Below are 23,882 nucleotides of genomic sequence, written 5' to 3'. Positions count from 1 at the left end.
TACTTTTATGGTTATCACAGTCACCATTGATTTTCTTTTTGTTTATAAGAACATCCTCACGCTATAATGTCATATGGGATAGCTCTTATATAAACATATAATTTTTGCCCCGCTTTCAGCACCAGCTTTCAGCACTAGTCTGCCCTTATTGATTCTCAGTACATTGACCTTTGGTTGAACTCCTCTGCCTGCTAGTGCCCTTTCTCATTCTACCCTATGAGACATGCTATGCACTACGCTATATGACACACCTGGGTGCTTTTAAGCACACCCTCTCCATCAACTGGCTATGAGAGCCTCCATTTGGCCTCACTGTTGTGACAAAGGTATAATGAGGTTTAGATGGCTGTGTACTAGACGGCTATGGCTATAGGGCTATTTGGCTAGGGAGACGACTATAAATACCTATATAGCCTGGGCGGCAGAGCTCGATAAGATGCCGAGGCAAAGCATTGCTAAACATCAAGGTCATGTGCGACTACTTAGAGTGTGAGTTAGTGAGCAAGTGAAACAGTCATAGGGTCACAGGTTGAGGGATTGAGTGGTTACAAAGGAGGGAGACAGAGATGATGCTCTGGAAAAGGTGATGCTCCAGATGAAGTGGTGGTTAATGGGTACTATGCTCAGATGAATGCCCACTGGAAGGTGGGATGGGGGGGGTTGTGTTGATAGCTTTTTAGAGAATCCACAAGCTCCCTCTCTAATGTGTCCCTGTCTCATCCGGTTTAGATTGTTTACTCTTGAGTTGTTGACAGTTTTAGTTTGCCCCCGCATTGAGGCACGGAAGTCTATGATGATTTGCTGGTGACTTCAGAAATAGACATGATTGTTGGTGCGTGCGTGAATGTGCAAGCTGGAGAACGAGGCTGGCACGTGGGTGTCAGCCAGGTCACGCATGTACACATGCAGAACGAGGCAGTCTCTCTAGCACAGACTCCCACTGGACCCCATTACAGAGGAGCTGCCGAGCTGCGGACCCATGCAGCTTAATCACACACGCACATACGCACAAATGCACGTGCGCACAGCCAAACACACACCAAATAATTACACAGCTATTCACATGTGATTTCATACATGCATGCACCCACACTTGCACATAAATACATGTATACACTTAGACTTGCAAACACAAACAAACTTGAGGTCAGAATATATTCCATGGTGACCACAGAGTCTGGTAGCAGTGTGGCAATTATCCTGCAAGACTGACATGTGCAAATGTGTGTGAAAGTGTCTTCTACAAATCAAGTTATTCATAATGACCTGCATTACATGCACATAAACACACATGTGCACACCCGGCACACACAAACACGCAAAAACTGATCGACTCTCACTTATAAACACTCATGTAAACACACACACTCATGCCTGCACACAAAGTGAGTCAAACCTCATGCATGATTAAACTAGGCATCCTTGGGGACAGTGTGTTGTCATATTGTCAGATTTTGTTTAACAATATAGCAAAATTACATTAGGATCCAGAGGCAATAATGTTACAATTATTGGAAAAGGGCCCCCCTCTTCTTTCTTTCCCAACGCTCAATCATCTCCGTGCTTTCAGAGTCAAGGCTAATACTGAGCTCATCCATTCCCAAATGCCTTTGCAGTGGAGGAGCTCATTTAAGCGGACACACAAAAGTATTTGTGCATGTGTCTGGGAGTATGGCAACGCATCTCCCAGCCGCCCATTCTCCAGCTTAATGCGGAACATCCCCCGGGTGATGGCTTTGGCAGCCTCCAAAATGGGAAATCCATATTTGCCGAGGGGGTCATCGGCGGGTTAGGGGGAGAAAAGTTTTGTGCCGAGAGAGAAGGATGTGCATGTGTGACTTCTCAGGGAGCAAAGTTTTGCATATTTTTTCACTGTCTCTTTGTTTATGCTGTGTATTGGGAAAACATGAATGGGTCGATATTTATAAGAGGTGCCGTGCAAGGCAAGACTTGAGGAGGAGGGGGGGTGTTTTGTGATGAGCGCATGTAGGTTGGGAGGCTGGGTTGAAAACCTATTTTCATGAAATTGTTTATTCCTTTAGTGAACTGTAAACTGTAGTGTAGCTTTCACTCCTCTATCTCTCTGTCAGTCATACATCCACAAGCATATGCACTGCTTATTTTTCCTCTTTCCTCTTTTACATTCTCCCACCCCCACCCCTTCAACAGCACCAATGGAGCTTCCCATGAAAAATAGGAGCTTCAGTTTAACTTCCCACCAGTTGAGGGCGTTAACCCAGTTGGCCTGCACCCTGCTGGGCTTTGAGAGGACTGTGAAGGAGCTGGTCACAAATATGACCTTCATCGATTGTACAGGAGAGACTCCCTGTGTAAAAGGTATGACTCCATCCACGTATGTATAAATATTAGACATGTAATGCAGGCTGTAGCTACCTCTTAGATCACTGAGGTCATGTTCTCTTCACTTTTTCTGGGAATTCGAGGAGTCTGTGCAACCTGAGATGCATTTTACATTTTGAAATTACACATACTTTAAGGCTGATTCAATATTCTTCAGATCAAATATCCTTAAAATTCACCATTTTAAGGCCAAAAATATTGAAATATATTCAGTGGTTCCCCACAAGATTTTTTGCCTGACAGTGTGGAGGAGGCTCTGAAGCTGCAGTTAGACCATCAAGTAGGGAGTTAGATTTCGCCGAAAATTATCAAACACATAATGAATAAATAAAATGTGAATAATCCAGAAAATTAGATGATTAGAGTCTTTCTGTGTGTATGTGTGTGTGTGTGAGTGTGTGTGTGTGTGTGTGTGTGTGTGTGTGTGTGTGTGTGTGTGTGTGTGTGTGTTTGGGGGTGGTGGGGGGTTATAGTAGGGAAACTTGTACTTGTGACCTTAGTATTTCTAAAACACTGAATACAGCCCCGCATGTGTGCATCTCCTCCAGGCATTAACTGTCCAGTTACACCCCCACAAACACACACACGCATTGTTACGTGCTCTAGCAAGAAATCTGAGTTGTGTCTGAAGAAATGTTATTGTAGTGGGGAATTATCTTGGGTATTATATAAGCCTTTGGTATCCTTTTCCTCTCTCCCCTTTGAACTGCCGCTGTAGAGATGTTAAATGAAAGCTTTTGGTGCATGGAGTAATTTCCATAAAGGTTACATTTACAAAAACAAGACTTGCAGAAAGGCTCAATTTACAGAGAGGTAAACAGCCTTTAAAGGGCAGTTATCCAAATCATTAATTCCAGGCAATCAAACGGCTTAATTACCAGAAATTCATCAGATGGGCTTAAAGGTCAAAAAGTGATGCGCTTGCTGCTTCCTCCTTCTTCCATTCCATGCGGTCTTGTTCGGCTAAATTGCCTCGCCTGGGGTCTCACTCTTCGCCTTCTGATTAGGAAATTGTGGCCTTGATGTTCACGCTTTTTAATTGCAACCCAACCCAACATCCTGTATGCTTGTCTTCACGTCAACCCCCCCACATTCCCCCATCTCCCCACACATCCACACGATCTCCCCTCATGGAATTACCCCATATGTGGTTGATGCTATCTGGGTTCAAATCAAATCTAAGCCCCAAATTTAGACTCGTAAAGCCGTCGCCATTAGCATTTACTGCCTTTTTCTGCTCCCTCTGAGGCGTATACAGTTATACTCCGGTCACTGTGTCTCATTTTGGCTAGTGAGGGGGAAGATGGGAGCAATGTGACCCATATCTGGCTCTCATATATACAGTTGCTTTCATGCCACTGCACTTGGCATTCAGTCAGGCTTTTAAAACACAATATGATACAGTAATTTATTTGTGATATGGAAATATTCATGCTAAATAATGCATAGATTTGAAAGACCACCACATAGCTTTTTATTTTTATCTTATGAGGTTCTGTATCATTGTTGTACTCTGTTCAAATTTTACTGACATGATTTAAGAGCTTGACCAGGCACGGTCATTGTGTAGTATCTTTAAAGATGTGTTTCATGATGTTTGCATTAAGAAAGTAAATTTATCTGTCATTTAGGCATCTTGAAAAAGACCAGAGAGGATTCAGACATGACAGCAGATGGCAAGAAATCCACAGCAGAGACGCCTCTACATGCACCAGAGGTGAGACTGTTCTATGTGTTCATTTGCAAGACCCCTATTCTATTACAAATATTTACAGTCATTTGGGCCTATTATCATTAGCAGCAGGGTTCCCACACTCACGAAAATACTTAAAAAAGTATGGAATTTGAAAAACTGTTATCCAGGCCTTTTATGATCTGGAGGTCTGGATAAGCCATATCCAGCCACTGTGTTGGGTCATAGATCCACTTGGACAGGGGAAGCCTGAAGGGGCATGCTAGCGATCAACCTCAGGTTCAGGTTCAGGCAAGGTCACAAAACAAACATTAGACATGTCTAGAAGAAAAAGGTTGTTTATCAAGAAGTAAATGCTTGCAAACTTGTCAAAATTATATCCGAACATATAGAATTGTATTGACAGGATCTTTGTGTTTTTATCCCCCAGAAAGAGGCATGGCCATAACATTTTGCAAAGTATTCATATGTGCTGGTCTGGTCTATTGGCATATGCAGCTATTGGCAGCAGGAATTCCTAACAAGCCAGTAAAGTTAGCAAGTGCTAGCAATTTGCTTATTCACAAATGCCTGGGAAGAGCATATGCATCGCTCTGTAGGCCTACCCATTTTAAATTACTTAAGTAAAGTCTTGGAAATAGGGTGAAATATAAAACAGACGTGGAAAAGTTTCGAAAATTCATTGGTAAAAATGTGTGGGAACCCTACAACACTTAAAATATTCCTTTCAGCATTCAGATGTCAATTGAATGTTGGGTCATCTCCTGTTCTGCAGGCGCAGGTTTTGGAGTTTGACTGGAGGTCAGCATTCAGGGGGCTGGTCCCTCACATGGCACACTGTGTTAAAGTGGTGCTGGATGATGTTTGTGCCAAGAGTCTACATCAGGAAGAGGCCTTACATTCTTCAGGACATACCTCCATAACACTGAGCAGCACTACTGGACACAGAGCCATCACTGCCAGCAACACACACCTCAACACACACCTCAGAGAAGATTCCTTCTACACCTACTCAGAGAGGGAGACTCCCAGAATGATAGCCAAGGTATGCCGGATTAAGGGTAGGATAGACTCGAAATTAGTCTGTCAATATTCGTTGGCTAAGGTTCAACTTTTGACAGTTAATCAGTGATGTCTTCACTCTTTTGTATATGATTCCTTATAAAGTATTATGTTCATGACAAGGAAAATAGCAAGACAAGGAACAATACAGGAGAAAAAATATTGACATGTGGTCAACATCCACCATGTCTGTCTGAGGGCTTCATAGTGGGTAGCCTTCAAACTGGAACATCTTGACAGTTAAACAGAGAAACACAAAGGAAAACATGTCTGACCTCTTCCATTAGGAATCTTCAGTATCTCAGCATTTCTGCATCGTCATTGCAGCCAGGGGAATGACAATAACGGAGTAGGTAATGTGATAAATCCCCAGTAAAAGCATCTAAACCAAAATTTCACGGTCAAGTAGGAATATGATTTGAAATCGGAGAGCAATTTATCAACATCAGCAACCAAGATTACATTTTCCCTCATGTTAGCATGTAGCTAAATGTAGCAGTGTATGTAATGTGAGCACTTGCAGTAACATGCGTGGAGCAGATGACCATATAAAGAAGTCCGTCCGGGCTGATGTCAACTTGTCTGGAAAGAAGAAAAAAAGGCTGAAAACAAAGTTGTCAGAATGGCCTGAAGCCTGAGGTTTTTGCTCACAGGGATTACTTTTACATATGCTAACCTCATTATTTGAAACTTTGGCCACATTTAATATAATCATTCAACATGTAACATGGCAGAAGATTAGGTAAAGCATGATAGGTCCCCTTTAAATCAAATCATGAATGTATTTAGCCTGTCATTTGTATGGTAACAAATGTGATTGGGCGAAGCAGCCTGCTAACAGCATTTTAAAAGTTGCTTCCTTGAAAGAAAGTTGCATATTTCTTGTTAGAAAGAGTTTCCAAGGTTGTTAATCTTCAAAAAAGTCAGCTACAAAACAGAAGTCCACACAGTCAACTATTTCTCTGGATCACAGGATTTATTGTTTTACCATTGCTATCAGGACAGAGCATTAGCTGGCCTTCATTTTTATTCCACAGATTCCAAGTCCGAAGTTAACAGTTTTAGTCTGTTGATGTAAACAAGAACTTTGAAGCTTTATCAAGTTGTGTTCACAGTAATAATCTGATTTTGACTAGTAATTAGAGTAAGGTTTTACTTTTATTAATCTGTTTACATTGGTTAATTATAGGACAAATCCTGTCATATTGTCTTCTTCATGGTATGGAGCGGAGCCGCTTAATTATAATGCCTCCTCCACATTATTTTACAGCATGAAATTCAATGCTGCAAACCTTATATTTCTCTCAGGTTGTTATCACTGAATTACCTTGTGGCCTTATGCAGCTATTGAAATAAGATTGTGCTTTAAGCAGTTCTTTTCACAGTGCCCACCGACAGCAGAGAATGCGCAAAGATGCTTCACTAAAGAAAGAGACACCACTCTGTGAATGGCCACCAGCACTGCTGGAAGCACAAAACATCTGTAGCCTGGAGAGCATTGTAAATGATGAAACATGAAAGTGACAGTGAAGTGTCTTACTAGAGCTGTGAGATTATCTTTTAAATGTGTCATCAGATGTGTGTCATCTGTGTTGTTAAATATGTTGAATGTCACAAAATCCTGTGAAAACTCTGACAGTGAGAGTGTAAGTTTTCATATCACCTCAATACTCTGCAACAATGCAACTAAAACTTGAGTGGTCCATGGTTCTTAATACAAATATGGTCACCCTCACATATTCAGGAAAGTGCCTTGTGTGTTGGCGAAATGGTTCATTTTGATAGAACATCATTTCTTTTTGTGCCATTTTTACAATATTCAGTCGAAAATTTTATTTCTGAAAGAGTTTCACTGCTAATACAGTGCAAGAACTCATGCTTGTTAACAAGCAAAAGTCAAGTCAAAATTTCTGCTCTTGGTAAACCCTGTTGAATTTTTTAGTCTCTAAGAAAAAAAAAAAGCTCCAAACTGAATTCCAAAGAAAAACCAAAGACACACTGAATTTTAAATTTTGAATATTGCACCAGTTTTGTAAATCCTCCATTGGTCCATTCCTAACATAGAGATGGGGTTCTGCTTATGGGTTTCACATGTTTTTCTCATGTTAAGACATTTCTAACACTATATACCAACAATTTCTAACACCAAAAGCTACTTTTTTTTTCTACAATATATTGCATTATACGTCAACTGTAAAACTGTAGCCCAGTCGCCAGAATAAATGTTGGTATTGTACATTCCTGCACACCACAGATTTGTTACATTTGTTACGTTATTATGTACCAGATACATTGAAACTTTATGTTTTACTAACATTGGGGTTAACACGTGGTTAGTTTGAGGCCCAAAAACCACTTGGTTATGGTTCAAAAAAGATTTTGTTTTGGCCTTTGGTAGCACATTCCCAGCTGTAAATGCATGATGTTTCAGTAAAAACCGAACATGGTTGGTGGCTGAAGAGCCGCTGGAAATACAGCTATGGCTTGCTAAAAAACACCCACGTTTGGTGGCTAAATGCGGCTTAGAATGCACTGATGTCTCGGTATAAAACAACCACTTCTTGTGGCACTTTACTGGCAGCAAACGCAGTAATGTCTCAGTAAAAAACAACCGCTTTTTGTGCCACTATCCCTGGAGGAAACACTGTAACTGGTTGCTGAAGAACATCCAGGTTTTGTGGCTAAAAAGCTGCTAAAAAAGGCAGTGATGAATAGCTAAAGAACAACCAATGCTGTTGTTTGTTGGTCTCCAACAGTGGTCTGTAGCTTGGCAGCCATCTTGCCAAGGTGTCACACCATACTCCATTCCATTCAACTACACAATGACAAAGTCAGCTAATATACTACGTCACTTAAGAAACGTTAATATGATATTAATGAAATGTACAAATGTAACATATCCGTGGTTTGAGGAAATGTACAATTTCAAAATTCTCTTCTGGTGACTGGGCTGAAAACTCTTGGACTGTTGGACTTCCAACACTTCTTTCTCCCTTATATACCCACAAACTGAAACTCAAGTACACACAGGTCTAATACATACTTTAATTGTGTGTACAATTAACCTTTGTATAAGACCCCAACTTGTCACTTCTCACCTGGTGCATTGAGCATGTTTTGCCATACACGCGTGTCCCTGTCCTTTTCATCCTCCTTTATTACTACCTGGCTGAACAATGCAGGTCTACACACATCACCCAGACCCAGGGAGATTAGTGTTTTTGTAGCCCCAGCAGAAAGCACCTTCTACAATAGAGAGCCCAAATGATTTGGGCCTGACACAGTTGACACCCTGGATCAGAAAGGGACTTGGAAAGAGTCATCAGTATTACTTGAGGGGAAGACTCCAGGGACAAAGGAGAGACAGGATGATGCAGTATGGGTGATATTATGAGGCCTAGATGGTGTTTAGAGAAAGGTGCTGAATAGGGGGAAAGTATAGGGTATACAGATGATAGAGGGATGTATCACAAAGGCAGAGAGGCTAGGGTAGAGAGCAGGATAAAGATGGGATAGTTTGAGAGAAGAGATGAGAAGAGAGGGCCTGGGAAATGGCAGAGGGAGGTGAAGTAGACACCAGAGATTGACTTTTCTCAGGAGGAAGACCAGTGTCTAATGTGAGTCCGGGCTTAGTGTCTTACTCTACAAAGGTTCTGCAATGTTGCCGTCTGGACTGCCATATGCTCACTCCCATTTAGAATGACGCTGTGGTGTTTTTCTTACCTATTTTACCATTGCGGAACAACTTTTCTTCCCAAAAGTCCCTTAAACTTTCTCCAACTCACTTTCCCTTCCTCGAACTCCTCTGCTACCCACTACTCTACTCAATTCTGCACACTGTACAGACTCTTATCATTACTGTCTCACCTCTCCTTTCTCCTCCTCCTCCTCCTGCTTCTCCCCCTCTCCTCTAGCCCTTTTACACTGACAGTATTTGTGGCTCTCATTGCTAACGAGTGTCAGAATTTGTCTGTGCTCAGGACCTGTACAACGTATTTATGTGTAGGTCAACGCTTCAAAGATGAGAGCCTTTCAGCCCAAAGGTTATACATGCATGCATTTGCATTCAATAACACCGAGCCAGACAGACATCCAAGACGAGGCCGTTAGATATTATATATATATTTTACCCCCCCCCCCCCCCACCCCCTGTCCTTTTTTGACACATGCCCTAGTGTTTGAGCAGAGAGCAAATTACTATACAAGACATAAGCATGAAATATGGCCGGTTCAAAGGCATTATGATGGATCAATATTTCACACATTTATATTCATATGTTCATACCTCAATCCATGCTTTTTTTCAAGTGAACCCACTTCACTGTCTGTATTACCATACATATGCAGGCTGCGATGATACTGTTCATCCATCAGAGTACTTTAGATAGTGTACTTTTTTTTTATCGGCCGTCAGGTGTGTGTTGAATGCCAAATACACTGCTCAACAGCTGGAACTCGCCCTCTTGTCAGAACCTGGGATTGAACTTTCCTTGTTTGGGTGGGCCTTTCTAAACTAGATGCTACCTCTCTATTATAGCAACTGAAGTGCCTTCTCTGTATTCAGACTCCACTGAAGCCCTCGCCTGCATGTTCACTTCTCCACTTGTCTGTCTACTCCAAATTCTGCACACACAAACAGGCCTCCCTAGCATTTAAAAACTTTATACAATCTCTTTCACCTTGCTGCAGTGGTCCTGGTGGGATTCTGGGCTTTGATCTTAGCTAGTTAAGGTTTCAGTCTGACTTCAGTGTGGATGCATGTGTGCGGTTGTTTTTGTGTGAGTGTGCATGTGAGGATGACTGTCTGCTCAGTGTGAGTGTGTGTTTCAGTCGTGCCAATACTGTGTGTGTATGAGATACTTCTCCAGGGCTTCTCCATTACCCTGGTAATACTGAGTGTTGTGTCTGCCTCTGCTTTCTCCCTCTCAAAGCTAAGCTCCTAATGACTACATACAGTCAGATATTGACTTAATTGTCCAAACGGCCATTGTTCCCAGGCCTTTTAACCCCACTGAAAGCTTTTAAGGAGAAAATTGTGTAAAGAGATTGTGAGATTGTCAATTGTGTACAAATGCTGGAGCCCCGATCTGACAGAATGTCGAACTTCCCAGTCAGCCCCTACAGTAAGCCAAGTAATAGAGTGCGTGACTCTAGAAGCAAGTAATACATGCTATGATTGATTGATTGATTAAACTGGCAAACAGTTTTCTGAGTTATGGTGATTTTCTTTCCCCCTCAGTGTGACCTGGCTCGGTAGCTCCGGGGAATATGGGAAATATGCTTTGTTTTAAGGCATTTTAAAGAATCTGCCTGACTCATAACTCACATGTATAGGTGTATAAATTTGGAGGTGAACTTATACATACATATGTGACTCCTTGGCACATGCCTGATCAGCTTTCACTGTTCTCAATGTGATGTCAATAGGAAGCACATGAGGTTGTGGGGGCAGTGGTGTCACGGTGCGCATATGTGCATGTGTGCATTTTGTTCTCTGCAGTAATAGGTACAGTACATGGTGCTTTTTTTATACCTCTGCACTGGCGACAGCTGTGGCTGGGGGCATTACGTTTTTCATACGGCATTGAGAGAATTTCCTTAAATTAGGCACAAATGTCCATTTGGACTCAAGGATGTACTGATTTGATTTTGGTGGTCAAAGGTCAAGGTCAGTGTCGCCTCAAAAACACATCTTTGGCCATAACTCAAAAATGTAAATGCTAATCATGATATAATTTCACACAAATGTGTAGCAGGACAAAATGATGAACTGATGCCATTTTTTATCCAAAAGGTCAAAGATCAGCTTTTCTGTTACATCATCATGTTCTGAAAAAACACTTTTCTGGCCATTACTCAACGCCATAACTCAGGAACAGAAGGGGCGACATTTGGTCAGATACTTGGTTGGTGACACTCATCTTGGGTGTCCATCTTGAAACTGTGCTGACCGTATAGATCTTCTGTGCTGCCAAGTTGATAATGTGTCTGAAACATCCACTTTTTTAGATTTTACAGCTTCTTTGCAGCAACATTAATATTTGAAGCTTTGTCAGCTGTCGTGGCTACAACTTTTTCTTCTATCCTGCTCTTCTAGTTTATCAGAAGCTCATTGGTTTTGCTGATATTAAACTTTCGGGTGATTATCGTTGCACCATGTGACAAAGCTCTCTATCAGTCCTCTGTAGTCCTCTGTGATACTAGTCTCTAAGTGAGGGCAGCATATTTCTCACTGGATATTAATCCCTGGAATCAAATATGTCAATATAGTGATAGCTTCCATTTTGCCAAAGAATACACTTAAAACTTTTGCTAAATATAATATAGGAGTCTGGACAGACATGGATGTAACTTGACTGGTTGGTGTCAGCATACATTTGCAACCATGCTGATTGACACAGTCCTATCAACGTATTAATCAAAAATGTTAAAGATTTAGAAATAAACACCAGCAAATACCCAGACTGCTTATCTGTATCTCAGGAAGCACACACACTCCACTATTTTAAAGCACCTTGATCAGCCAGTCTCCCAGTCCTTGGAGAGGGAAAGGTGTAGGCAGCCCTGTCCCTGTAGGCCTTTCTCCAGGACAAATGTGGATAAATGAGATAAGTCTTGCTTGTTGCACTGGCAGTTTATAGAATAAGCTGTAGGTCTTTTACTTTGCTGAAGCAGCTCTCTTTCCCTTCCTCTCTCTCACTCTCACCTTTACCCGACCTTTTTCCTTCCCCTCAGCACGTCTGACTCCCCCACCTCTTCCTATGTACTGTAACATTTCTCTTTGAATGCCGTTAACATGATGCATGCTTTTATAAAATTAGACAAATGCCTATGTGCTCTCAGAAGGAAAGGTATTATTTGACCTGATAGCAATTATGCATGTTCAGCAGCAAAGTTTATGCAGAGGGCATGTCTTCAGACATCTGTATTCTACATTTGCACTGATGTTTGCTTTTCAGCTGTAATGGCTTGCACAATGTTCGAGAAAAATGCATGTGTAATACTCGGCTCAGTCTCGAATCCTTGTCATTCTGATGACTCCTCGCAAATGTTCCATTATTTATATCTAATGAGGTCGCTTTCTGATGTTTCTTTTTCTGTTTTTCCTCTTACTGACAGATTTTCCCTCTGTTATTGAGATGATTTTGTCTTGTCTATGTCTCCTCTCTCTCTCCTCTCAGTTCTGCGGAGCAATCATGACTGAGCTGGATGCCTTACTACCCTTGGCAGCAGCCTGCAGGGACAGCTCTCTCCTGGAGGTGCGATCGAGCTTTGTGGAGGCGTGTAGCAGGGCAGTGTTTGCCATGTTGGGCCGTTTGCAGGAGAGGGCCCTGGAGGTTCCGTCCTCTGCACCCCTGAGGAACCTGCCTGCTCTGCTGGCCACTTGCATTTATGTGCACCAGCGACTGGAGCACTACCATGCCAGGCTGAAAGATTCAAATACTACTGCAGCTAAAGTGTAAGGAGAGGGTGTGTGCATGTGTGGGTAGTATGACGTTGGAATGAAATGGTTCACCTGCAACCAAACATTTATGTATGTGTGTGTTTTAGTGTGTAAATCAATCTATCTACCCACTCCAGCATCCAGTAGATAATACACAGAAACTGTTATTGGTTATTGATTGAATCTTGTGAGCTCAATGTATAACATGCAAAGCAATTTGATAGTTCCTAACTTTTGCTCTACAGTTAAGGCTGCCATATCAGAGGAGCAACATTATAATTGAGCCGTGGGGAACATGTATGTCTGTGTGAGAGATGCTGACTGGCTGCACTAATCAACAGAAACATGGGGATTGGTCATGTTGGCAAATGAGGATTGCACTGTATATGCTGCAGTCCTTTTGTTTTATAATCCCAGTTAACAATACATGTACAATTACAATAACAATACCACAGTGATTTATATACCCACAGATGGTGAGTATAGAGGGCATCAGGCTATGTCACACTGATCAGGCAGGCCTTATTTCCAACATTACCCATTGTTCCTCATCTTTAACATTACTGACTCGTTTCCAAAGTGCTGTTCATTTATCAACAATAACCTAATCAGACAGCCTTCTCAACAGAGAATTAGCTGAATTGCATTACAAACAATTGTACCACAGACTGAGTGAGTATATCACAACTCACTCCAGCTACTCTGCATATACAGTCACATGGTTTTTGCCTATATTTAGATATGTATTCAGAAAAAATAGGGATAGAGGGAATGGATCAAAGAGTTTTCTGCTTCCAAAATGTCTTGTAATACAAGCTGAAAACAGAAGAAACTTTTTGAAAGATTTAGAAATGTCAAGGGAATTGCACATTTGAGATTAAGAGGAGGGGACCAGAGAATAAAAAGAAAGAGTAGAAATGATTGGCAGGAGGTAATGACACCCATATTGTGTCTACATCTGGTGAGTTTTTATGCCCCATAATACCCCCTTAACCTCTGCCCTCCACACATCCCTTCTAAAGGCATCCCTGGTGCTCTCAGTGCTCCTGTTGTCGCACCTCTGGCCCTGTGCTCCCCTCCACCTGCACTTGCACTGTGCCTCCTCCGGTCATAAAGCACTTTCCCCTCTCTGCACCATCCAGTCCCCATGGTTTTAAGCCTCCTGCACCCCTGTTAAACTCTCGCCTCTCTCTGGAAAGTATCAAGGAGGCAGGCAGGCAGATTTAAAGGATATGAAGTGTCGCACTGAATGTTTAGAATAAATCATCAGTTCTTTCATCTAATCATCTCACCTCATGTTTGTTTGATAGCTCCAGTCGTCAGCTATGCATCTGGATTACATGATTGTGCCCTTGTGCTCTTGACCCCAGCTGCCCCTTTCTTCTTTCTTAATGTACCATATGTAGTAAGAATTTTCTGCCATTACCTTTAAAGCTTTGTTTCTTTCATCCATGCCTAGACCCCTGACCCTGCTGCCTATCCAGAAGTACCAAGATACAGTGGAGGCCTTGAGAGACCAGCTGACCAGCTACTGTATCCATATTTGTTCCACCTGCCTTCTTCAAGATGCAGAGAGTCACCACTGGGCTGACCCCAAACCCTTCTACGAGGTAAGTGTGCCTTCATTTTCCAAAATCTATTTGGTTTTCCCCAAGACACCTTGATAAAAACTTTGCCATGCTATGCTAAACTCTTAAATGATAAAAAAAATATTTTACTGTCTTCATAAACTTCTCTGGGTTGAAGTTTCAGGCATTTAAGATGTGTAAGTGGAACCTATTTGAGTATTACTTATTTACCCCCCAAATCAAAAAGTCAGTAACACATAAAACATCTGCAGTATTGTCTGGTGTTGATTTTATTCCTTTCATCGTGAAAAAGTGGAAATTCTAATGCCACGTGTCTTAGTAGGCTTTTTTTTTTTGTAGATTGTGAGGAACTCTAGGAATTATACTCTGGAGCTTTCTCGCTTCTTCTTTTCATTCCCACAATACATCTTTACCTCCCACTCTCCCTCTTCTAACTGAGCCTTCTACTCTGAGCTCCCTGAGAACATCTGTGGCTTCCATGCTGCCCCGGGGGCTCCAGGGATTCAGCTTTCTGAAGTCTGCAGTCTACACTGGGACTGTCTGGAAACAGCATAGGGCCTCTGAAACTCCCCTACCTTTATGCCCTTAAACCAATCTAAACCTCCTCTCTCTTTCATACTTTACCCTGCTTTTGCCTTTTTTTCTCCCTTTGTTCCTCCCTCCTTCCCCGGGTCACTGGTGTCAGACAGACCTGCTGTGCGCAGGTGTGTGCTTTTGTTCAAGCATGCCGGTGTGCATCTGTACAGATGAATGCATGTGTGGGTGTGCAGCAGCATCTCAGGATGTGCGTTTCATTTGCTGCGTATGTATGCATGTAACTATGTTTTCATGTCTGTTGTATATGTGCAGTTGTATGCACAAGGTTTCCATCTCCTGGATCCCCAGCCCTGTGTCGTGGCTCCCTCACAGCAGAGTGCAGGTCCAGAGAGACCTTTCCTTCCTTTTGTTATTTTACATTGATATAGACACATGAATAGTTGTTGGCAGAGAAATATTTAATATGCTATTTAATATGCTATAATAACAGCACATGAGGTCAGTAAAGGCGATCAAAGGAAGTTTAGAGCATGACCTTGGGTACCTTTCTTGTCAGGATTTTGCCTTCAGAGCCAAATACTAAATTTCATTTGCGAAAAAAAGCTGTTATGAGTTTCCAATTTTATTCCATCCTCAGTTCCTCATCCCGGATTCAGTCCTCACTGCTGCCAGGTCTTCATCTCTAATAGGAATTTGTTCATAGTTGACCTGGCTGGTTAAATAAAGTTTGACTTGAATGGATGGATTAAACAGTCCAACCACACATGCAGTTGTGGCTGCTCTTGGATCCAGCATCTGTGTCTGCGTTTGCTCTGCCGAGTCCACAGGCGGAGGATGGCGGCCTAATCCCGGACATAGAGCTCGGTCACGCTCCCCATCAACCACCGATCCCTAAATGACTGGCTCCAGGGAGGAGAGGAAGGGAGGGGAAGGAGAGAAGTAAAATACGAGATAGATGAGGTGAAGTGGGAAGAAAATGAGTAGGGACTGTGGGGCATGATGAGTTCGAAGACGGGAGGAAGTTGGGGAGTTTTGGATGTGTCAGTATCTCTCCGCCACACACATGCACCATCCGCTGGAGCAGTTTATTATTGGAGGTTAAACATGAGGATTTCAGAAGAGTAGAGGTAGAAGAGAACGGCTTAATGAATCAATTCTTCTATATTTAAACCACATTGCTAATAATCTCTTATTCTCAATCTGTTCTCCTCCTCTGTCTGTCTTTCTTTCTTCTCACTCTCACTTGTCTTTGCTCACTTTATTCAAAGTTCTCGATTTCTCCCCTTCACTCTCTCTCTCCCTGTCCGTGTATGTGCGTGCAAGTGTGTGCCTGTTGTGATGTGTTCTCCAGTTCAGGACTTTAAAGCAGTCTAAAATCCCAGTGGGGGCAGAAACCCAGGTGCAGAGTGCAGGTGGCGTGACCACTGAGACATCCTGGTGTTGACAGACCTGCCTCTGTCTCTGTCTCTCGCTTTCTTCTCCTTCATGTTTTCTCTCACTCTCTCCTTCTCTCCCTCTATTTTTATCCCCTTCACCTCTTGGTTTTCTCTGTTTTTGCTTCACTGTCAATATCCATATCACAATATATCTTCATCATCTGCAACCCCCCTTTCCCTCCCTCCCTTCCCCCCTCCCTTCCTAACATCCACCACTTTCTTCCACAGGGCGAGCGCTGTTCCTTCTCGGTGCAGATGTGGTTCTATTTCCTGTGTGGACTCCGTAGCGACCTGTGGGCGGTCCTCCCGGCAGAGATGGCCAAGGACATCCTCGGCCAGGTGCTGTCAGAGACTTTACAGCTGCTGGTGCAAAGATATGCCAGGGCCCGTCCTTCGTACAAGAGACACCTGCAAATCAGGTATCATGTGCCATACCAACCTCTGTAATTTTCACAAGCTGTGGCTGTTTATAGCATCTATACCGCAAATTCCTTACATGTACCCGTAAAGTTTTCTTGGACTTTTTTATGACATTTTTTTGTAACATAAAATGCAAGTAAGTTTGCCAGTGACAAGTGACAGCTGTTGATATTCTACATAGCTTGTCCATCTCAAGTAGCATACTGGTACATTTTAAACATAAAAACAGGCCCAACATAATGAGTTCTGACTGAAGAATCACATTTACAGTTATAGTTAGGATTTCTCAAATTAAGATAAGATAGTAGGTCTGAAATTGCTTCTGTGACAGGAGGATAGGATTTTTCCAATCTTTGAAACTTAAGCTAGGACAAGCAGTTAGGATATTTTTCTGTAATGAGGCCCCTGCACTGCAATTTGTGTTCTCGCCCATCGTTTAAACATTTAGATATAATTAAAGTATCGATGTGATGATTCATACCATGAGATGGTTTCTCAACCATCACATTTTTCTGTACTGTTTCTACTGAGGGAATCTCTTTAACATCTCTGGTTGTAGCTGGTTGATGTGAGCAATTTTGCAAATCAATGAGAATAACTGCTTAATGGCAACAATTGAATTTACAGAATTTCCTGCATCAATGTAATGACGTACCTTGCTATCTACAAGTAATTCACTTGTCAGCCAGTACAGGAAATCCTGTCTGGTTATATTCTCTGTAAAGGGTTTCTTAATTGAATTTCTGGAGAAATGTTCTAAGAAGTATCAGTTTCACAATATGAAATTACATAAATTGTAATAGAAGATTTTATCCCTGTTGCAGAGTAGCATAGTGGAATGTCAATTAAGAAAACAACTTCACCACAAGGTCATTTAGTTTTGGCTTTAAGGACCTGTTCATGTTGGCTCCTCAGCTGAGGTTCAATTCGGTCTTGACCTTGGAAACAGTATTTTTGTAAACAGTCCCAATCTCAGCTCTTAGAGCAACCTGGACAAGAGGTGCTTAGAAAAATTAAAATTTGAACAATTACAATTCAGTGTCAAGCAGGTAAGGTTCATGTGCTGATGAATATCATGTGATATGATCAAAAGCTATGGAACAAGATGACATTGTTTTATCAAATGATGTTTGTAAGGTCACAATTAAACTTTGAAACCCGGGAATAATATTTGTTTTCTATCAAAATTGGTTATTTTTCAGTTGGTAATTTGTGGTTTTCTTGACAATTGTCAGTGACTATAGATGGTATGTGTTTTAACTTGATAATTTGCTCATTATCTTTCTCACACAGATATTTGTGTAGTCTACATGTGCAATATTTAGACTTTGGTATATACTGTACATGAGTATAGACTTGGGTATACATAATGGTTTCCCAAATTACATCAGAACTTCCAGAAAGCTCTAAATGGTTTAACCTTTCTCACTGTTGGCCTAGTTTCCCTCAGCTCCTATGGGTCTGATGCTGAAGGTGGTCTGACGTAGTGTTAGCATGTCATTGGCACGCTCTCCGTACAGGCTCCGGGGTCATCTTCTCCATCCTCTTTCTCCTCCTAATGGCTGTATGATGACAATGAACAGGCTAAACTGTGGCACACGGCAAGAGGATCAAAGAGTGACAAAGATGAAGTGCATTATACAGTACATGTGTAGCACCGCAGGATGTCAACGCAAAGCCTGGTTTATGTTGCCTGGAGATGCAGTGTTCCTGTAGGGACAGTTGTAAAGTGTAAGGCTAGCTTAAACAGATGGCTTTTCAAAGCTTCTTCAAGTTTTCTATGTGTATAGCACTCACATGGGCACCCTAATGCTACCTCAGCTCTCCTGTATCAGTCCATCTCTGTGTGTGTCTAATAACAATTTAGGCCATGGGAAAAGGCATGAGGAGATGAGAGATGATGAGCAGCTCTCCCTGACCAATTGAGGAAACAGATTTAGGGGCATATAAAAGTAAAAGCAGTGACTTTTATTGTGAAATCCAAAGCCCTTTGTACACTGAACTTTCCAATAGTAAAATCACCAGGAGGGTCTGTTGTCTGGCTGCCTACAATGAGGCTGTTATGTCATGATGTAATGGTGCATGTCAGCCTTTGAAGACAGAAATGTTTGCTTTCAGTGCCTCTCTCTTTCTATTTCTTTGTGTGTTTTTCACATATTCCCCCCACATCTTTTCTCTTTCCATCTATACATTCGCCTTTTCTGTTTCCGTACTCTGTGAAGATGTGACATTACAGCAGTGCTGCTGTATGTGGAGCAGCTCATGTGGAGTGTGTGTGAAAGTCCCGAGGCCTTGGTGCGCTCCAATCCTTCTTCAGCAATTGCCATAATAGCAGGCGGATCAGATTGGCCGTACCAAATCCACAGCCTGTGTGAGCAACTCCTGACGGTCCTCGTCATTGTCACAGCGCCTCTATCTTTACTGTACAGGTTGGTATGCACACTGTTTTTTGTTATTAGACTTTAAAGGTGGAGTCAGCGATTTTGAAGAAAGGTTGTTGATATTGGAATTCAACACCCAGACAAATACAAACCCCCTATCAGTGCTCCTTCAGAAGCTCCAGTAATCCACGATGTTATTTACGTTTCATTACTAGCATAGTGTAGAGTAACTGTTGAGCCACTTTGTTTCCCATTGACAGAGCCTGAACACAGATATTTCTTTTCAGTGCACTCACAACAGACAGCCAGCAGACCGTGAGGAGATATTTGCTGAATTTGACAAAAAGTGTATTACTCAAGTCAATGTGATGGCACAAGATTGTTGCCCTCTTTGTTTGGAGGAAAGGGGAAGTGTTTTCTGTGGTCTGTATAATGCAATATCTTGAGTAAGCCTCGGTTTTTCATCATTTCTGGTTAATTTCACAACCTTGAGTTACATTTTGATTGAAGACTATTGAGGTAAACATTATGTTTATTATTTTTAAAGCCCTTTCAAAATGATCTAAAGCAAAATATGGGAGAGAAGTCACCCTAGTCAGCCTTGAATCATGCCTTAGGCTGTCTTACATGACACCACTACTTTTACAGTAGCTTTAAAAAATAATTAATTAGTACTAGTATGAGTAAAGTACTTTAAACTGGCCAAGCCCAGGTCTGTACTGACTACCAAAATGCAAGACCAAACACTTGGAGTATCACTGTTATAGCATTATTGTATGACTTTATTATTCTCACCTGTTATGAAATGTGTAGAGCAGACATAAGAGTGATTTGACTTTGGGGGACTAGAATCTGTTTTGGGTGACACTCCCATGCGTGTTTATGTGTGCCCTTTTTATGGCCACCAGCCCCTTTTTCATTGTTCAACTGATGTGATATAAAACTGGTGACTTGGATTCGTCTGGTCTTCTCAGTCATACAGCCAGTCACCCAGCAGCTCTTTGACATGTTGGTGTGTTGATGTCACAAAGAGAACAATCTCAATTTGGCACATTTCCAACAATAGATACTGCGAGTGATATTTCCCCCCTGCCATTTTTGCATAGTAACGACAGGCCGGAAGTTGACCTCAAGCACTGGATTAGAATTGCTGACTGCACCTTTAAGTTAAAGTAAGATATGACCTACAGACACCAAACTGATCTACTTTTCATATAAAACTATTTAGCCACTGGCTTTGAAATCTTGTCTCCCAAATGACCATGGATGTAGCCCCACACTTGACTTCACATGAGTGGGTTGCCAACTGTTACAAATTAAGTAAAATAAAAGTATACTATGCACATAGGTGGATGTATTTTGTTTATGATATCACTACCTGAGGAAGTATGACCACCATATGTAAATTGAATATGTATTGTTCAAAATCGCCCCGTGTGATCTCAATCTCCTCCAGGATATTCATGATTAATCCTGAGAAAGAGTCCACGCCAAAGCAGCTTGACAGCCCTCTTGTCCACTGGCTAAATGCTATCAACCCTGACCTCTTCACAGAGCAGGCCATACGGTATGTAAAATACACCCATCATACCATCCATCACCCATCATACAGTAGGTACACATTAGCATGTCCACACACAAACTCACATACACACACACTCTGGTATGCTAAGCCATCACACACACCTCCACCCACTGTGTAGAGAACCATATGTGTGTATGTGTGTGTGAGTTACAACCGCGTACTGCATGTGCAGATATATAACCAGACTTACCCATTGCTCAGGGCCGCAAGCTAGAGTTGCCGTGGTAATATAACACAGATGCAAGCTGGGAAAGAAAAAAATAATAAATAAACTACTGTAGCCGCTGACACTGATTTTGTTTATGTTGATGGTTGCTGAGGGCTTTACACATGAGGCGTCAACAGAGTACACCGCGATGTGTGCGTGCATGTGTACATGCGTGCATACATGTGTGTCCAGTTACTGTTGTGACCTCCAAGGTGCAGTCAATCACTCTCCCCCCGTTCACCCTTGACTCCACCCTCCTCCCCTCTAATCTCCCTCACTGCCAGAGGTGATGTCATTGCGTGCTGATGGAGCACAAATCAAACTAACCCCCACTCTCCTGCTCCATAAGTATCGGAGAACTGAAATTAGTTTATTTTTATGACCTCTTTATTTCTTTGCTCCCACCTCCTGCCTGCATGCGAAGGCGCCAGGGGGGCCCTGCCAGTGGCCCGGGGCCAGATCCACAGGTCCTCATCCAGGACCCGGCCTCTGTGGCCAGATCTCTCCCCAGCCCATTAAAATAAAACCCATTGTTATGGTTATTAAATAAAACAATAATAAAATCACAAAGTACATAAATAAATCATCTAGCATTACGGGCTATAAAGAAAGCAACTGAAGTTATGTTTTCTGGCCTTATGTGTGTTTCTGAATTTGCACACATTAATGCTCTGCTTTTTCCACTTGCCTCTGCACGTGTGTGTGTGTGTGTGTGTGTGTATGTGTGTGCCTTGGTTCTGTAAGCTGACCCCGCGCTGTAGCCGGGTAGATTTATCAGAGCAGTTAAAAGAGGATTTCTTCTGGATTTGCAGTCCTAGTGACATCATAAATTGCACTGTCAGATTGAGGCATAGTTTTCCTCAGTCAAGCAGCAGGGTGCACCCTGCTCTAGCTTTTTGGCTCAAATGGAATGGTTAATTTCTGGGCAGACACCCCCTGCACTCCCTCCCGCCTCCTCGCTCCTCAGACAAACTCTGTCCATTTCTTCCATGAGATTTTTATTGAGATGTATAAAGTAATACGTAGGCACACACATGTCAGCATGCCCTCATGCTTGCACACGTACATAACCACAAGCACAGGCTCTGAAGGGTGCACACACACACATACACTTGCACACACTCACACACACACCAAGGATACGGCTCATTACCCACAGCTGGCTGCAGCCCCTTGGTTATACAAAAGATGTAGGAGGGGGGTACTGCTGTATATTCATGTATTTGGCTGTCTCCCAAATGTTAATTTGGTTTTAGCTGGCCAAGATTAGAGCTAATTCCTTCCCAGTGCACACTATAAGTAAGTGAGAGTGAAGGCATTTGCAGACTAAGCTCATATCAGGAGTGAGTGACACTGACGGAAGTTACCATTGTAGCATAAACAGTATTTCCTCCCAGATTGTCGCCCAAGACAACTGTGATTTCAGTCTCTGTCTTTCACTTGTGACACTCTTTCCCTCCTTTGTTGTCTCTTTCTAAATGGACTGCTATCTGTACCCTCACCTGACACTGCAGAACTGTCAACTTTGTTTTTCCTCTTTCCGCTCTCAGAGATGGCCTTATGGGCCAGGCGGCCTTTGCATGTCAGCTGAGGCTGCTGACCTCTGACCCAGGACACAATCCCAGGTTGCTTCTGCGAATGTTGCTGCACAGAGACTGTCACCTGCCCAGAATACTCCTGGAAAACTCTTGTAAGTCATTTTTTTCAGTTTATATGGAACTGTGTGTGTAAATAGCTAAAGAGCACAGTGTGTGAGTGTGCTATACATGCTTAGCTGTCAATCCATAAGCCTCTTTCATTAATTCTTTAGCATTTCCGATTTTATAATGCTGGACCCACAGAGTCAATCCTGCAGGGGCCATGTGTGGGAAGCTGTTTACCAGTGTCTTAATTAGGGTGCTCAAAGATCCTAAGCGAGTTACACAGACCTTAGATGAGCTCTATCCATTTTATGAAGTTATCATCAGCATCTTTGCCATCATCATCATTTTCACCTTGGTCACCATCATCACTAAATCAATAGAGAGCAGTAATAAACACTCAACAGGCCCAGGCGGAGCACACACGCTGACCTTTAAAGATTTTCCCTCCCTTCTTCTCCCCTCCGCACCGGCAACAGTCTAACCTTTAAAGACTGTTGTGCACTCGCACATTAATTCACATTATAGCGACCTCATTAATAACAACTCTCACTGTCTCGTTCTCTCGCTCGGTCTGAGTCTGGCTCAGAGGCTCTGCAATGCTTCTCCCCGCACGCTGCCGTAAATCAACGCTGGAAGCGCTGACTCTCGCGTGTTATCACGGTGACGGGCTAATTAACCAGGAAGCAGACAGACAGAAGGAACAGCTTGACTGAATGCCTACACTCCCATAAGCCACTTCACTTCCCCATACATGTATATACTGGGGTGTGTCTTGGTGCTTTATTAATAAAAATTCAAATGTATCTTACTAATAGATAATAGTAGAGTGAGTCACAAACTACTTCAGTTGGACTCTGTTCCTCTAATTCAATTCAATTTAGTGTGTTAAAGGTCCAGTGTGTAGGATTTAGGGGAATATATTGGCAGAGATTGAATATATCAACTGCGTTTTATTCAAAGTCTAATCACCTGAAAATAAGAATAGTTGTCTTTTCCGTACCTTAGAATAAGCCATTTATATCCATGTAAAGAGCAGGTCCTTGTATACGGAGTCCACCATGTTGCACCACCATGTATCTACAGTAGCCCAGAACTGACAAACCAAACACTGCCTGTAGATTGGGCCATTCACGTTTTTGCATTGGCTGCCATAGTAAGCAGCCCCTTGATGACAGGAGCATCCAAAAAAACCAAACATTTTTTTAACATGAAACTGCTCTATTTTGTGTTTTACTGGCTTAAAAGACCTCTGTGTATAATTGAGCTCCAGTTTAAAACTTCTTGAATGATGAACACTGAAGGAATTCTAACCGGAAGAAGTTTCAGCCGGTTGTAGTCTGCAATCCTCACCACTAGATGCCACTAAATCCCCCTAAATCTTCCACATTGCTCCTTTAAAGTAGTTGTCAAAGACAGCCACTGTGCCTTTTTCTAATAACCAACTTTGTTTCATTAACAGCACTTTTTCATCAGTGCTGTTGCTCTGTGACACGTTTTACAACACATTGTATCTGCCTTATCAA

General features: G+C 42.2%; 1 protein-coding gene across 2 annotated transcripts in view; it reads left to right on the top strand.

Annotated features, from left to right (window-relative positions):
* kiaa0825 (KIAA0825 ortholog) overlaps nucleotides 1-23,882 on the top strand; it is a 132,505-nt gene that overhangs the window by 22,884 nt on the left and 85,739 nt on the right. For both annotated transcript variants that reach the window (XM_033618475.2, XM_078170797.1), the window contains exons 7-15: nucleotides 2,170-2,337; nucleotides 3,993-4,078; nucleotides 4,830-5,099; nucleotides 12,298-12,575; nucleotides 14,020-14,170; nucleotides 16,351-16,541; nucleotides 18,765-18,971; nucleotides 20,380-20,490; nucleotides 22,267-22,406. In XM_033618475.2, the coding sequence (XP_033474366.1) occupies nucleotides 2,170-2,337; nucleotides 3,993-4,078; nucleotides 4,830-5,099; nucleotides 12,298-12,575; nucleotides 14,020-14,170; nucleotides 16,351-16,541; nucleotides 18,765-18,971; nucleotides 20,380-20,490; nucleotides 22,267-22,406 (1,602 nt within the window). The remainder of the gene's footprint in view (nucleotides 1-2,169; nucleotides 2,338-3,992; nucleotides 4,079-4,829; nucleotides 5,100-12,297; nucleotides 12,576-14,019; nucleotides 14,171-16,350; nucleotides 16,542-18,764; nucleotides 18,972-20,379; nucleotides 20,491-22,266; nucleotides 22,407-23,882) is intronic.

Source organism: Epinephelus lanceolatus, chromosome 9, assembly GCF_041903045.1.
Source record: "Epinephelus lanceolatus isolate andai-2023 chromosome 9, ASM4190304v1, whole genome shotgun sequence".
Taxonomy (NCBI): domain Eukaryota; kingdom Metazoa; phylum Chordata; class Actinopteri; order Perciformes; family Serranidae; genus Epinephelus; species Epinephelus lanceolatus.
Note: the sequence above shows the minus strand (reverse complement) of the source record. Positions and strands in the feature narration are given on the sequence as shown.